General features: G+C 51.1%; 1 protein-coding gene and 1 long non-coding RNA gene across 2 annotated transcripts in view; one reads left to right on the top strand and one right to left on the bottom strand.

Annotated features, from left to right (window-relative positions):
- The window catches only part of MAJIN (membrane anchored junction protein), a 121,273-nt gene that overhangs the window by 51,692 nt on the left and 52,547 nt on the right, over positions 1-17,034 (bottom strand). Inside the window, exon 16 of the mRNA XM_080559625.1 lies at positions 8,980-9,184. Coding sequence (XP_080415751.1) covers positions 9,148-9,184 — 37 coding nt within the window. The 3' untranslated portion in view covers positions 8,980-9,147. The remainder of the gene's footprint in view (positions 1-8,979; positions 9,185-17,034) is intronic.
- On the top strand, positions 7,931-15,094 carry LOC308179454. The gene is made up of 2 exons (XR_013940382.1): positions 7,931-8,800; positions 14,839-15,094. It is a non-coding gene; the product is annotated as an uncharacterized lncRNA (long non-coding RNA).

The raw sequence follows: 17,034 nt of genomic DNA, 5'->3' as shown, positions 1-17,034 counted from the left end.
GGAGCCAATCTGTGAAGGGGACAGGGGAAGACATGTTTCCCTACCTGTTCACTCTCCCTTTCTCCTTCACCACCACCCTCTTATCCCCCGAGTTAGTTACGGTGGTTCTCCGAGATGTTGAATATCCTTGGGATACTCAGACCAGCCTGCTCTTGTTGTTATGTCTCCTGAATGCGCTTCAGATTTTGTGGAGGGTTAAACAACTACTTAGGAATCTCATCCGGAGATCTGTCTTGAGGCGGGATAGCTGCGAGTGGCAGGGAGTGTGGGAGGATATGGGCAGGTTTCTAGAGCAGTGGTCACCTCCAGTGTTTTGGACATTCACCCCTGAACAACTGCAAAATCCTAAAAAGCTGGCAGAATGCTTGAAAAAAAGGTGTCATGACTCTGGCAGTTCCAAAGTGACACAAATCACTGTAGCGTGCTGGGGTCTGGCTTGTGCCTATCGAGCTGCAATTGATGCTACTAGCAACCTAGCTCCAGCTCCTGCAGCCGCTCCTGCTCCTGCAGCCATTCCAGTTCCAGCTCCTGCAGCCGCTCCAGCTCCTGCAGCCGCTCCAGCTCCAGCTCCTGCAGCCGTTCCAGTTCCAGCTCCTGCAGCCGCTCCAGCTCCTGCAGCCGTTCCAGCTCCAGCTCCTGCAGCCACTCCAGCTGCAGCTCCTGCAGCCGCTCCAGTTCCAGCTCCTGCAGCCGCTCCAGCTCCAGCTCCTGCAGCCGCTCCAGCTCCAGCTCCTGCAGCCGCTCCAGCTCCAGCTCCTGCAGCCGCTCCAGCTCCAGCTCCTGCAGCCGTTCCAGTTCCAGCTCCTGCAGCCGCTCCAGTTCCAGCTCCTGCAGCCGCTCCAGCTCCTGCAGCCGCTCCAGCTCCAGCTCCTGCAGCCGCTCCAGCTCCAGCTCCTGCAGCCGTTCCAGTTCCAGCTCCTGCAGCCGCTCCAGCTCCAGCTCCTGCAGCCGCTCCAGCTCCAGCTCCTGCAGCCGCTCCAGCCCCTGCAGCAGCTCCAGCTCCTGCAGCTGCTCCCACTCCTGTGGCTGGGTCAGAGAAACGAGCTGTAGCAGTGCAAGTTGACCCCGCAGAGGGTATTCCAAGCCCTGTGGCAGACCCTGTGTCTGGGTCAGAGAAACGAGCTGTAGCAGTGCAAGTTGACCCCGCAGAGGGTATTCCAACCCCTGTGGCAGACCCTGTGTCTGGATTAGAGAAACGAGCTGTAGCAGTGCAAGTTGCCCCTGTAGACAAGGTGAAGAAATGGTATAGAGGCTCAGGCCGTTTACAACGCAAACAGTCTTCTGCTAAGTCTGGGCATAGTGAAGACGAGGCTGGGCCATCAAAGGTGCAGGAGACTGAAGATGAGGATGAGGATGTCGAAAAATCAACAGTAACTACCCGGACTCTACACCAGCCATCAAAGGTGCAGGAGACTGAAGATGAGAATGAGGGTGTCGAAAAATCAACAGTAACTACCCGGACTCTATACCAGCGTGAGCTACGAGATGTGCGAAAAGATTTTGGTCGCTGTATAGGCGAGCAGCTTGTCACCTGGCTGCTCCGGTGCTGGGACACTGGAGCCAATTATGTGGAATTAGAGGGCAAGGAAGCCAGGCGGCTGGGATCCCTTGCTAGGGATGCATGCATTGACAAAGCAATTGGAGATGGAGCACAATCTCGCAGTCTCTGGAGGCGTCTCCTGTCAGCTGTGCAGGAAAGGTATCCCTTCAAGGAAGAACTTGTATGTCTACCAGGCAAATGGACCACCATGGAGAAGGGAATTCAGTACCTGAGGGAATTGGCCGTACGGGAAGTAATTTATAAGGCCCTAGACGACGCACAAACATCCGCAGATCCAGATGCAGTCCAGTGTACACCACCTATGTGGCGAAAGTTTGTACGGAGTGCACCATCATCATATGCCAGCTCATTGGCAATAATAGCCTGGAAAGCGGAGGAGAATCCCCCAGTGAATGAAGTGGCTAAATTACTCCGGCAGTACGAAGGAAATCTCTCCTCTTCCCTACAGGCCTGTGTCTCGGCTGTGGAGAAACTCTCTGAAGAGGTCCACCAACTTAAAGAGAATTTATCTTCCCCTCCACCTGAACGAACCAGTGTCCACCAGCTAAAAGAGAATACTTTGGAGAAACTTTCTGAAAAGATCCACCAGCTTGAAGAGAGATTATTTTCCTCCCCACCTGTACAAACCAGTGTCTCAGCTATTAGGGGTAAACGTTCATCTATGCAAGGAAGACAATATGGTGGGCACACACACCGCGCCACCCTGTGGTTTTACATACGTGACCATGGAGAGGACATGAGAAAATGGGATGGAAAATCTACTGCAACCCTAGAGGCACGGGTACGTGAATTGCAAAGGAAAACAAGTGGGAAAAAGGAATTCTCTGAAAAGTTTGCTGCTCCAACTTCCAGCAGGCAGTCCTTTAGACACAGAAACGAAGATTCTGACCAGGACTAGAGGGGCCCTGCCTCCAGCCAGGGGGAGGAAAGGGACAATCGAGTTTATTGGACTGTGTGGATTCGATGGCCTGGCACGTCAGACGCACAGAAGTATAAGGCTTTGGTAGACACCGGTGCACAATGTACTCTAATGCCATCAAGCTATAAAGGGCCAGAGCCCATCTGTATTTATGGTGTGACGGGGGGATCCCAGCAGTTAACTGTATTGGAGGCTGAAGTGAGTCTAACCGGTAATGAGTGGCAAAAGCACCGTATTGTGACTGGCCCAGATGCTCCGTGCATCCTTGGCATAGACTATCTTAGAAGAGGATATTTCAAGGACCCAAAAGGGTTCCGCTGGGCTTTTGGCATAGCTGCTTTGGAGACAGAGGACATTAAACAGTTGTCTACCTTGCCTGGTCTCTCAGAGGACCCTTCTGTTGTGGGGTTGCTGAGGGTTGAAGAACAGCAAGTGCCGATCGCTACCACAACTGTGCACCGGCGGCAATATCGCACCAACCGAGACTCCCTGAGTCCCATCCATAAGCTAATTCGTCAACTGGAGAGCCAAGGAGTGATCAGCAAGACTCATTCACCTTTTAATAGTCCCATATGGCCAGTGCGAAAGTCTAATGGTGAGTGGAGACTAACAGTGGACTATCGTGGCCTGAACGAAGTCACGCCACCACTGAGTGCTGCAGTGCCGGACATGCTAGAACTCCAGTATGAACTGGAATCAAAGGCAGCCAAGTGGTATGCCACAATTGATATCGCTAACGCATTTTTCTCCATCCCTCTAGCAGCACAGTGCAGGCCACAGTTTGCTTTCACTTGGAGGGGAGTCCAATATACTTGGAATCGGCTGCCCCAGGGGTGGAAACACAGCCCTACCATTTGCCATGGACTGATCCAGTCTGCGCTGGAGCAGGGGGAAGCTCCTGAACACCTGCAGTACATCGATGACATCATTGTGTGGGGTGACACTGCAGAAGAAGTTTTCGAGAAAGGGAAGAAAATAGTCCAAATCCTTCTGAAGGCCGGTTTTGCCATAAAACAGAATAAAGTTAAAGGACCTGCACGAGAGATCCAGTTTTTAGGAATAAAATGGCAAGATGGACGCCGTCAAATCCCAATGGATGTGATCAACAAGATAACAGCTATGTCTCCACCAACTAGCAAAAAAGAAACACAAACTTTCCTAGGTGTCGTGGGGTTTTGGAGAATGCATATTCCAAATTACAGTCTGATTGTAAACCCGCTCTACCAAGTAACCCGTAAGAAGAATGCTTTTGAATGGGGCCCTGAGCAACGACAAGCCTTTGAACAAATTAAGCAGGAAATAGTTCATGCAGTAGCCCTCGGGCCAGTCCGAACAGGACCAGATGTAAAGAATGTGCTCTACACCGCAGCCGGGGAGAATGGTCCCACCTGGAGCCTCTGGCAGAAAGAACCTGGGGAAACTCGAGGTCGACCCCTGGGGTTTTGGAGTCGGGGATACAGAGGATCTGAAGCCCGCTATACTCCAACTGAAAAGGAGATATTGGCAGCATATGAAGGAGTTTGATCTGCTTCGGAAGTGGTCGGTACTGAAGCGCAGCTCCTCCTGGCACCCCGACTGCCGGTACTAGGCTGGATGTTCAAAGGAAGGGTCCCCTCTACACATCATGCAACTGATGCTACATGGAGCAAGTGGGTTGCACTGATTACTCAGCGAACTCGAATAGGAAACCCCAGTCGCCCAGGAATCTTGGAGGTGATTATGGACTGGCCAGAAGGCAAATACTTTGGGATATCATCAGAGGAGGAGGTGGTTCGTGCTGAAGAAGCCCCACTGTACAACAAGCTACCGGAAAATGAGAAGAAATATGCCTTGTTCACTGACGGGTCCTGTCGTATTGTGGGAAAGCATCGGAGATGGAAAGCTGCTGTATGGAGTCCTACACGACGAGTTGCAGAAGCTGCTGAGGGAGAAGGTGAATCGAGTCAGTTTGCAGAAGTGAAAGCCATTCAGCTGGCTTTAGATATTGCTGAACGAGAAAAGTGGCCAGTTCTCTATCTCTATACTGATTCATGGATGGTAGCAAATGCCCTGTGGGGGTGGTTACAGCAATGGAAGCAGAACAACTGGCAGCGCAGGGGCAAGCCCATCTGGGCTGCGGCATTGTGGCAAGATATTGCTGCCCGGGTAGAGAACCTGGTTGTAAAGGTACGCCATGTAGATGCTCATGTGCCCAAGAATCGGGCTACTGAAGAACATCAAAACAACCAGCAGGTGGATCAGGCTGCTAAGATTGAAGTGGCTCAGGTGGACCTGGACTGGCAACATAAAGGTGAATTATTTATAGCCCGATGGGCCCATGACACCTCAGGCCATCAAGGTAGAGATGCAACCTACAGATGGGCTCGTGATCGAGGGGTGGACCTGACCATGGACACTATAGCACAGGTTATTCATGACTGTGAAACATGTGCTGCAATCAAGCAAGCCAAACGGTCAAAACCTCTTTGGTATGGAGGACGATGGCTGAAATATAAATATGGAGAGGCCTGGCAGATTGATTACATCACACTCCCTCAAACCCGCAACGGCAAGCGCCACGTACTTACAATGGTGGAAGCAACCACCGGATGGCTGGAAACATATCCTGTGCCCCATGCCACCGCCCGGAACACTATCCTGGGCCTTGAAAAGCAAGTCTTATGGCGACATGGCACCCCAGAGAGAATTGAGTCAGACAACGGGACTCATTTCCGAAACAACCTTATAGACACTTGGGCCAAAGAACATGGTATTGAGTGGGTGTATCACATCCCCTATCATGCACCAGCCTCTGGAAAAGTTGAACGATACAATGGACTGTTGAAGACTACACTGAAAGCAATGGGTGCTGGGACATTCAAAAATTGGGATACACATTTGGCAAAGGCCACCTGGTTCGTCAATACCAGGGGATCTGCCAACCGAGCTGGACCTGCCCAATCAAACCTGTTACGCACTGTAGAAGGGGATAAAGTTCCTGTAGTGCACGTAAGAAACATGCTGGGTAAAACAGTCTGGGCTACTCCTGCCTCAGGAAAAGGCAAACCCATTCGTGGAATTGCTTTTGCTCAGGGACCTGGATGCACTTGGTGGGTAATGCAAAAGAATGGGGAGGTCCGGTGTGTACCTCAAGGGGATTTGATACTGGGTGAGAATAGCCCATGAGTTGAATTGTAGTATGTTAATTATTATATAATAATGTATGTCATCACTACCATGATTGCTATATATCATAGATGAAAATGGTGATTAATTAGAATGTATTGGACAGAGTGTAACCTGAGCATGACATAAATGGTATGGAATAAGGGGTGGATATCTGTCCTGGTTCCAGTTAGGACAGAGTTAAGTAGCTCATAGTAGCTGGTAGGGTGCTATGTTTTGGATTAGGATGAGAAGAGCGCTGATAACATGCTGATGTTTTAATTGTTGCAGAGCAGTGTTTACACCAGGCCAAGGACTTTTCGGCTTCTCGCTCTGTCCTGCCAGCGAGCAGGCTGGGGGTGCAGCAGGAGCTGGGAGGGGACAGACCCAGGACAGCTGACCCAAACTGGCCAAAGGGGTATTCCATACCATCTGACGTCATGCTAAACAATATATAGGGGTGGCTGGCCGGGGTGGGGGGGCCGGCTGCTCGGGAATAGGCTGGGCATCGGTCAGCGGGTGGTGAGCAATTGCATTGTGCATCACTTGTTTTCTTACACATTATTATTGTTAATACTATTATCATTATCACTATTATTATTATTATTGTTATTATTATATTCCTTATATTCCTTATATTATTATATTCCTGTCTTAATAAACTGTCTTTATCTCAACTCACCGGCTTCACTTTCCCGTTTCTCTCCCCCATCCCAGAGAGGGAGGGGGGAGGGTGAGCGAACGGCTGTGTGGTGTTTAGCTGCCAGCCGGGTTAAACCACAACACTCCCCCTTATCTGTAGCCTCCCAAACAGCATAAAGACACACTTTGCTAGTCTCCAAGACCACATACAAACTGCCTGTGCTATCAATGCTGCCCTGGATGCCACACAGGTGGCAGATCTGGTTTGCCAAAACCTTGTGGCTACCTCCACATACAGATTTACTTTGGGATCCTGCCCTCAGATCGCTTCAGGCTAGGTACCTGACAACTTTGCCCAATTTCCGACGGAGGTACCTGCCTGGGTACCTTCACTTCCCTTCCCTCATCTTGTTTTCCAAAACTTCTGGGCTAGCACCAAATACACAACTGCTTGTCAATACCAGCTGAAGACCCCTCCACGTTACGTCTCTCTCAACTTTGGCGCTACTTTGGACATAGCTGCATGCCAGTTAGCTACCTTTGCTTCCTCCACAAAAGCTTCTCAAAATGTATGGGATTCTGCCTGAGACACATTTAGCTCTGGGTACCAGCTGCAAAGCCCTTCAGGGTAGGGACACCACAAGTTTGGCCAACTTTATGCATAACTGTATGCCTGGTAGCTACCCTTGCCTTCTCACCTTGGCATGCTTCTAGAAAAAAGATTTGGCTTCCTCCAACAGAGATTTTTTCTTTGGGGATCCTAAACTCGGATTCCCCTGGGCTAGGTAACAGAGAGTTTGGGATAGTTTGGAGGTTGGTACGTGCCCGCTAGCTACCTTTGCCTCCGCCACATTGTTCTTTTGAAAACATTTCGCCTCTATGCGGCAGTTCTGGACAAAAGCAGCGTACCCATCTGGGGTAGCTACCTGAATTTTGGCCAAATTCAGAAATAGGTTCATGCCCAGTACCTACCCGTTCCTCCTCCCAGGAATACTTTGTAAAATGTTTTGGCCTCTTCCAGAGAGAGAGGGACTTGTGGATTCGGTCCGCAGAACCCTTCAGCCTACGTACCTGGGAACTTGGGCCAAATTTGGAGGGAGGTGCATGCCAAGAGGCTTCTCTTGCCTCTGCCTGATCTGGCTTGCCAAAACCTTCTGGCTACCTCCACATACAGATTTACTTTGGGATCCTGCCCTCAGATCGCTTCAGGCTAGGTACCTGACAACTTTGCCCAATTTCCGACGGAGGTACCTGCCTGGATACCTTCACTTCCCTTCGCTCATCTTCTTTTCCAAAACTTTGGGGCTAGCTCCAAATACACAACTGCTTGTCAATACCAGCTGAAGACCCCTCTACGTTACGACTCTCTCAACCTTGGCCCTACTTTGGACGTAGCTGCATGCCTGCTAGCTACCATCGCTTCCTCCACAAAAGCTTCTCAAGATGTTTGGGATTCTGCCTGAGACACATTTAGCTCTGGGGACCAGCTGCAAAGCCCTTCAGGGTACGGACACCACAAGTTTCGCTGGTTTATGCATAACTGTATGCCTGGTAGCTACCCTTGCCTTCTCACCTTGGCATGCTTCTGCAAAAGATTTGGCTTCCTCCAAGAGAGATTTTTTCTTTGGGGATCCTAAACTCGGATTCCTTTGGGCTAGGTAACAGAGAATTTGGGCTACTTTGGAGGTTAGTACATGCCCGCTAGCTACCTCTGCCTCTGCCAGATTGTACTTTTCAAAACGTTTCGCCTCCCTGCGGCAGTTCTGGACAAAAGCAGCGTACCCGTCTGGGGTAGCTACCTGAATTTTGGCCAAATTGGGAATTATGCGCATGCCCAGTAGCTACCCGTTCCTCCTCCCAGGCATACTTTCTGAAATGTTTTGGCCTCTTCCAGAGAGAGAGGGACTTGTGGATTCGGTCCGCAGAACCCTTCAGGATAGGTACCTGAGAACTTGGGCCAATTTTCGACGGAGGTGCATGCCAAGAGGCTTCTCTTGCCTCCCGCTTATCTTGGTTGCCAAAACTTTGTGGCTACCTCCACATACAGATTTACTTTGGGATCCTGCCCTCAGATCGCTTCAGGCTAGGTACCTGACAACTTTGCCCAATTTCCGACGGAGGTACCTGCCTGGGTACCTTCACTTCCCTTCGCTCATCTTGTTTTCCAAAACTTCTGGGCTAGCTCCAAATACACAACTGATTGTCAATACCAGCTGAAGACCCCTCCACGTTACGTCTCTCTCAACTTTGGCCCTACTTTGGACGTAGCTGCATGCCTGCTAGCTACCATCGCTTCCTCCAAAAAAGCTTCTCAAAATGTATGGGATTCTGCCTGAGAAACATTTAGCTCGGGGTACCAGCTGCAAAACCCTTCAGGGTAGGGACACCACAAGTTTGGCCAAGTTTACAGGGAAGTGTATGCCTGGTAGCTACCCTTGCCTTCTCACCTCGGCATGCTTCTAGAAAAAAGATTTGGCTTCCTCCAACAGAGATTTTTTCTTTGGGGATCCTAAACCCGGATCCCTCTAGGCTAGGTAACAGAGAATTTGGGCTATTTTGGACGTTGGTACATGCCCACTAGCTACCTTTGCCTCCACCACATTGTACTTAGGGAAAATTTTGCCTTACCTGCGTTACTTCTGGAAAAGCAGCTTACCTGTCTGGTATTTGTTACCTGCCTGTGTCTGCATGTCCTATAGCTCTCACGGATTACCTCAAATTGCATGGAGCTTCCCCAGGTTTTTTCTCCATTTGTTGAGGTCTGCTCCTGTTTGACCCTTAAGGCTCTTTCCAAGCATCTCTTTCAGCCTTTCCTTTTGGCATTCTCTGAACACAGCTGAAACCTCGGCTTGCTGCCTCAAACTCCTCCAAGGCTGTTGCTCTAATTCGTTTGTGTCCATCGGTGTACGTTCCCAACCCTGCAACAATGGAATAGACAGTTTTTGTTTGATTTTTGTTTTGTCTGGTTGTTTCTTTTCATTATGACCTTTTCTTTCTTTGGTCTTTCCTTCAATCCTACCACTTTTGTTAGTTTGAATCCTCCTCTTAGTTTTGTTGTTTCTTTGCTTTTTTCAGACATCAGCACCCCACCCCATTTTCCCTGTGCACTGCCTCCCTCATAGAATCCTACAATGCCTGGGGTTGGAAGGGACTTTAAAGACCATCCAGCTCGAGCCCACCTGCACTGGTGCCCCAGGACCCTGTTGGGAGCCGCACGTCTGGGCTGGGGCCAGCTCTGCCTTGGGGGTGACTGAGGCTGTGCCTGTCAGCCCTGCAGTGGGACATGGCGGTTGCCTAGCACCACTCTGGGTCACAATATGCACTGCCCCTGACAGCACAGGGCTGCCATGTGGTCACAGTCCCTGTCCTTGGCTTCCCAAGGAGCTGCGTCCCCATGCTTGGTCCTGAGCGAGGTGCTGGATGTGCGAGTCCAGGAGTCCCCAAGTGCCACAGGGTGGACTTCTCTCTCTTTCCCCTGGAGATGAACACTCTCTTTTGGTTCCACCATACCTCTGCCCCTGAGAAGCTCCACAGCCAGGACATCCATGGCCCAGATCTCTCAAGCTCACGGCTGGGCTGTCCTGCCCCAGGGGGTCCTGACAGGTGCCTGGAGCACACTGGAAAAGTTGGGCCTACATGCCTTAGTTCTGAACAAAAGCAGCATACCCAGGCTGTGACAAACCCTCTTTGGGCATCAGAACAGAATCTTGAAGTCTGCGGTGCCCAAAGTGAAACCTTTTTCTTCACTCCTTATAAAATAAACATTCAAGTTAACTCTTAAGGAGATAATGAGATTAAGGAAGTACATGCTAAACATAGAAGACTATAATACTCAACTTTTTGCCCAAATTACGCTCATTGTCATGCCAGGCTGGGAGAGATAAGCTTAGGTCTCTCACAATTTTGGCCCTACTTTGGAGGTAGCTGCAGCATGCCTGCTAGCTACCATCGCTTCCTGCAGGGAAGCTGCTGCAAATGTTTGGGATTCTGCTTGAGAGACATTTAGCTCTAGGTACCACAGAATCACAGAATCATCTAGGTTGGAAGAGACCTCCAAGATCACCTAGTCCAACCTCTGACCTAACACTAACAAGACCTCCACTAAACCATATCACTAAGCTCTACATCTAAATGTCTTTTAAAGACCTCCAGGGATTGACTGTACCACTTCCCTGGGCAGCCCATTCCAATGCCTAACAACCCTTTCAATAACGAAGTTTTTCCTAATATCCAACCTAAACCTCCCCTGGCGCAACGTTAGCCCATTCCCCCTCGTCCTGTCACCAGGCACGTGGGAGAATAGACCAACCCCCACCTCGCTACAGCCTCCTTTAAGGTACCTGTAGAGTGCGATAAGGTCACCCCTGAGCCTCCCTCCTCTTCTCCAGACTGAACAATCCCAGCTCCCTCAGCCACTCCTCGTAAGACTTGTTCTTCAGACCCCTCACCAGCTTCGTTGCCCTTCTCTGGACTCGCCTGAGCACCTCTATGTCCTTCCTTTAGCAAGGGGCCCAAAACTGAACACAGTACTCGAGGTGCGGCCTCACCAGAGCCGAGTACAGGGGGACAATCACCTCCCTAGACCTGCTGGCCACACTCTTTCTTATGCAAGCCAGGATGCTGTTGGCCTTCTTGGCCACCTGAGCACACTGCTGGCTCATATTCAGCTGACTATCAACCAGTATTGCCAGGTCCTTCTCGGCCACGCAGCTTTCCAACCACTCATCTCCCAGCCTGTAGCTCTGCTCGGGGTTGTTGCACCCCAGATGCAGGACCCGGCACTTGGCCTTGTTGAACCTCATACAGTTGGCCTCCGCCCATCGGTCCAGCCTATCCAGATCCTCCTGCAGAGCCTTCCTACCCTCAAGCAGATCGACACACGCACTTAGCTTGGTGTCATCTGCAAACTTACCGAGGGTGCACTCGATCCCCTCATCCAGATCATCAATAAAGATATTAAAGAGAACTAGCCCCAGTTCTGAGCCCTGGGGGACTCCACTAGTGACCAGCCTCCAACTGGATTTAACTCCATTCACCACAACTCTTTGGGCCCTGCTACGCAGCCAGTTTCTAACCCAATGAAGCGTATGCCAGTCCAAGCCATGAGCAGCCAGTTTCTCAAGAAGAATGCTGTGGGAAACGGTGTCAAAAGCCTTACTGAATTCAAGGTAGACCACATCCACAGCCTTTCCCTCATCCACCAAGTGCGTCACTTTGTCATAGAAGGAGATCAGGTTTGTCAAGCAGGACCTGCCTTTCATAAACCCATGCTGACTGGGCCTGATTGCCTGGTTGCCCTGCAAGTGCCGCGTGATGACACTCAAGATAATCTGCTCCATGAGCTTCCCTGGCACTGATGTCAAACTAACAGGCCTATAGTTTCCCGGGTCAACCTTCCGGCCCTTCTTGTAGATGGGCGTCACATTTGCTAGCTGCCAGTCGACTGGGACCTCCCCTTATAGCCAGGACTGCTGATAAATGATGGAAAGCAGCTTGGCCAGTTCTTCCACCAGTTCCCTCAGTACCCTCGGGTGGATCCCATCCGGCCCCATCGACTTGCGTACATCCAAGTGCTTTAGCAGGTCACCAAACATTTCCTCGTGGATTGTGAGGGCCACATCCTGCTCCCCATCCTCTTCCACCAGCTCAGGGTACTGGGTACCCAGAGAACAACTGGTCTTGCCACTAAAGACTGAGGCAAAGAAAGCATTAAGCACCTCAGCCTTTTCCTCATCTCTCGTCACTAAGTTTCCCCCGGCATCCAGTAAAGGATGGAGGTTCTCCTTAGTCCTCCTTTTCGTGTTAATGTATTTATAAAAACATTTTCTGTTATCTTTAACAGCAGTAGCCAGATTGAGCTCCAGATGAGCTTTGGCCTTTCTAATTTTGTCCCTACACATCCTTACAACATCCTTATAATCCTTCTGAGTGGCCTGCCCTCTTTTCCAAAGATCATAAACCCTCTTTTTTCTCCTAAGCTCTAGCCACAACTCCCTCTTCAGCGAGGCCAGTCTTCTTCCACACCAGCTCGTCTTTGGGCACGTGGGGACAGACCTCTCCCGAGCCTTTAAGATTTCCTTCTTGAGGAGTGCCCAGCCTTCCTGGACTCCTCTGCCCTTCAGAACTGCCTCCCAAGCGACTCTGCCAACCAGTGTCCTGAACAGCTCCAAGTCTGCCCTCTGGAAGTCCAAGTCAGTAGTTTTACTGGTCCCCCTCCTGACTTCGCCAAGAATAGAGAACTCTACCATTTCGTGGTCACTCTGCCCAAGACAGCTCCCGACCACCACATCTCCCACCAGTTCTTCTCTGTTTGTGAATAAAAGGTCCAGTGGGGCACCTCCCCTGCTAGGCTCACTAACCAGCTGTGTCAGGAAACTATCTTCCACGCTCTCCAGAAACCTCCTAAACTGCTTCCTCTGAGCAGTATTGCATGCCCAGGATATGTCTGGGAAGTTGAAGTCCCCCACGAGGACAAGAGCCAATGATTTCGCAACTTTTGCCAGCTGCCTGTAGAATTCCTCATCTGTCTCCTCATCCTGGTTTGGCGGTCTATATCAGACCCCCACCAGGATGCTTGCCTTGTTGGCCTTCCCGCCGATCCTAACCCATAGGGACTCAACCTTATCATTCCCAGTCTCAGCCTCAAGTTCCACAACATCAAAACACTCTCTAATATAGAGAGCCACACCACCACCCCCTCTATGCTGCCTGTCCCTTCTGAAGAGCCTATAGCCAGTCATTGCAGCACTCCAGTCACAAGAGTGGTCCCACCACGTTTCTGTGATGGCAACCAAGTCATAGCTAGCCTGCTGCACGATGGCTTCCAACTCCTCCTGTTTGTTGCCCATGCTGCGTGCATTAGTGTAGATGCTCTTCAGCTGGGCCATTGCCTGCTCCCCCAGCCCTGACACTGTTCCCCCTGGCACACCTCTAACGAGCCTTACTCCCTCCCCTGGTCCCTGCCCCCCTTTCTACCTAGTTTAAAGCCCTCTCAATGAGTCCTGCCAGCTCCTGTGCTGGTGTCTGTTTTCCCCTTTGAGACAGGTGGGACCCATCTGCAGTTAGCAGGCCGGGTGCTGAGTAAAGCACCCTGTGGTCAAAAAAAACAAAATTTCTGTGTAGGCACCAGCCTCTGAGCCATCTGTTTATCAGGTGGGCTTTCTGAGTCCTCTCTGAACCCCTCTCTGCCACTGCAGGGATGGAGGAAAGCACGACCTGTACTCCCGCTCCATCTACCAATCGTCCCAGTCCTCTAAAGTCCCATTTGATAACCTTCAGGCTTCTCTCTTCAGTATCATCTCTGACAGCCTGGACTATCAAAAGAGGATAGTAGTCAGAAGGGCAAACCAGGTTAGGAAGCTTTCTGGCAATGTCCCTGACCCTGGCCCCAGGGAGGCAGCAGACTTCCCTACGGATAGGGTCAAGCCGACAAATAGGGCCCTCTGTTCCCCTGAGAAGGGAGTCGCCTACAACGATTACCCTTCTTTCTTTCTTAGTGGAGGCAGTCCTGAGGCATGGAGTCGACTTCCTCGCCTTAGGCATCCTCTTGGGTAGGCTGTTCACCTCATCCTCACCCACCAGTCTCTCAAGTTCCAGGGCCTCAAACCTGTTGTGTAAGGGCACCTGGGAAGGCTGGGCCGGTAGGGAGGGGGGTTGCCTGCGATGTCAAGCAGGGACCTGTTTCCATTCCTCCTCATCTCCTAGGTCCCCTCCCTCTGCTCTGCAGGGCAGGGGGTCCACCACTGCTTGGGGTGTCTCACCCCGGTGCCTTTCCTTCAGGCCTTGCAGGGAGTTGCTCCACAGGTCTGTCTCCTGCTTGCATTCCCTGAGGGCCCTCAACCTCTCCACCTCCTCCTTGAGCTCCGCCATCAGGCTGAGCAGGTCATCCACCTGCTCACACCTCACACACACAGTGTCTCTGCGCGGAGGGCAGCAACAGGCCCAGGCACTCCGTGCATCCAGAGACCTGAAATGCCGCATTTTTGAGCGGGCACTCACTCTGGATGGCCACAGACTATCGAAAAAGAGCTCTCTGCCTCGTGATGACCATGGCGCTTTACCTATACACAGCCAGCCGGTAGATGAGCTGCTCTTGTGAGCGGGGCGGAACGCTCTGCCCTGCCTGAGCGCGCCCTACCGGCGCAAACTGCCCCACAAACTGCCGCGCCGCGCCCCCGCCTGTCCGCCTGCCCTGCTCCGCGCGCTACCAAGCGGCTGCCTTTCAACGGCCCGGGAGGGGGCGCTGCTGGCTCCGCCTACGCCCCGTCAGCCTCCCTCACGAGGGCTGCCGGGTCCTAGCGCCTCGCTAGGCGGTAGTTCTAGCAAAAGCAGCATACCCGTCTGTTCTTTGTTACCTGCTCCTCTGCATGTCCTGTAGCTGTCACAGATTAGCTGAAATTGCATGGAGGTACCCCACTTCTTTTCTCCAAGTTTGGCCAAGTTTACAGGGAAGTGTATGCCTGGTAGCTACCCTTGCCTTCTCACCTCGGCATGTTTCTAGAAAAAAGATTTGGCTTCCTCCAAGAGAGAGTTTTTTCTTTGGGGATCCTAAACTCGGATCCCTCTAGGCTAGCTAACAGAGAATTTTGCCTAATTCAGAGGTTGCTACATGCCCGGTAGCTACCTTTGCCTCCACCACATTGTACTTATGAAAAATTCTGTGTTACCTGCACAAGTTCTGGAAAAGCAGCATACCCGTATGGGGTATCTACCTGAAGTCTGGCCAAATTGGGAAGTACGTGCATGCCCAGTAGCTACCCGTTCCTCCTCCCAGGCATACTTGGTGAAATTTTTGGGCCTCTTCCAGAGAGAGAGGGACTTGTGGATTCGGTCCGCAGACCCCTTGAGGCTAGGTACCCGAGACAATTGGCCAATTTTGGAGGGAGGTACCTGCCTGGGTACCTTCACTTCCCTTCGCTCATCTTCTTTTGAAAACCTTCTGGGCTAGCTCCAAATACACAACTGCTTGTCAGTAACAGCTGAAGACCTCTACGCGTTAAGTCCCTCACAATTTTGGCTCTACTTTGGAGGTAGCTGCATGCCTGCTAGCTACCATTGCCTCCTCCAGGGAAGCTTCTGCAAATGTTTGGGATTCTGCCTGAGAAACATTTAGCTCTGGGTACCAGCTGCAAAGCCCTTCAGGGTAGGGACACCACAAGTTTGGCCAACTTTCTGCAGAAGTGTATGCCCTGCAAGTGCCGCGTGATGACACTCAAGATAATCTGCTCCATGAGCTTCCCTGGCACTGAGATCAAACTAACAGGCCTATAGTTTCCCGGCTCTACCCTCCGGCCCTTCTTGTAGATGGGCATCACGTTTGCTAGCCGCCAGTTGACTGGGACCTCCCCTGATAGCCAGGACTGCTGATAATTGATGGAAAGCAGCTTGGCCAGCTCCCCCGCCAGTTCCCTCAGTACCCTCGGGTGGATCCCATCCGGCTCCATCGACTTGCGTACATCCAAGTGCTGTAGTAGGTCGCCAACCATTTCCTCGTGGATTATGAGGGCCACATTCTGCTCCCCGTCCCCTTCCACCAGCTCAGGGTACTGGGTACCCAGAGAACAACTGGTTTTGCCACTAAAGACTGAGGCGAAGAAGGCATTAAGCACCTCAGCCTTTTCCTCATCTCTCATCACTAAGTTTCCCCCCGCATCAGAATTTCTGTTCACGTGACAGAAAGGAAACTCAGATTTTAGCCCTAAGCAACTATTTTTAGAGACAGGCTGGGAAGCAGTTCTTTTCAAGCCAGGGACAATTACAGCATCCTCAAAGCTAAAGAAACAGTTGACCCCTCTGCTGAATCTTGTTTCTGGCGAAAAAAATTCTGGGGACCAGATCTGGGGACCACAGGAAAGTCTGGGGACTACAGGAAAGATGTAGACCTGTTAGAACGTGTCTAGAGGATGGCCACAAAGATGATCAGAGGGCTGGACCACTTCTCCTATGAAGAAAGGCTGAAAGAGCTGGGGCTGTTCAGCCTGGAGAAGAGAAGGCTCCGGGGACACCTCATTGCAGCCTTTCAATACTTAAAGGGTTCTTATAAAAAGGATGGAGAGAGGCTCTTTACCCATGTAGATAATGATAGGACATGGGGGAATGGTTTAAACTGAAAGAGGGGAGATTTAGATTAGATGTTAGGAAGAAGTTCTTTACTCAGTGGGTGGGGAGGCACTGGAACAGGTTTTCCAGAGAAGTTGTGGATGCCCCATCCCTGGAGATTTTCAAGACCAGGCTGGATCAGGCTCTGGCAAACCTGATCTAGTAGGTGGCCTATGGCAGGAGGTTTGGAACTAGATGATGTTTAAGATCCCTTCCAACCCAAGCCTCTGAGCCTATGATTCCGTGATTCTGTGATTCTATCATTCTATATAATTCTATGATTCTATGATGTTACAACACCAAACTGTGACTCTGTGCTGGGTCTTGAGGTCAGAAGAACGTACTGTATGTTTGTACTGGGCCACAATCTTATACCACCCCATTTTGTCTCTGTGATGGGAGTGGTGATGTCAAAAAGCACTGCTGAGACTCTTTGCAGGGACATGAAGTTACAATTCCCATCTGAGACTCTGTCCTCTACCACAGTATGACAACACTTTATTGTGATTCTGTTGCAGGACATAAGGTCACAATACCCTGTTCTGACACAGTACTGAGCCTTCATGTGACAACACCCAACTGTGACTCTGTGCTGGGCTGGGAGCTCACAAACCCTCCTTTGACACTGTGCCACTCCACCCATCCTGATTAGTGGCTGTACCCTCAGACC

This window comes from Anser brachyrhynchus (assembly GCF_964034855.1).
Source record: "Anser brachyrhynchus genome assembly, chromosome: 17".
Classification (NCBI taxonomy): domain Eukaryota; kingdom Metazoa; phylum Chordata; class Aves; order Anseriformes; family Anatidae; genus Anser; species Anser brachyrhynchus.
Note: the sequence above shows the minus strand (reverse complement) of the source record. Positions and strands in the feature narration are given on the sequence as shown.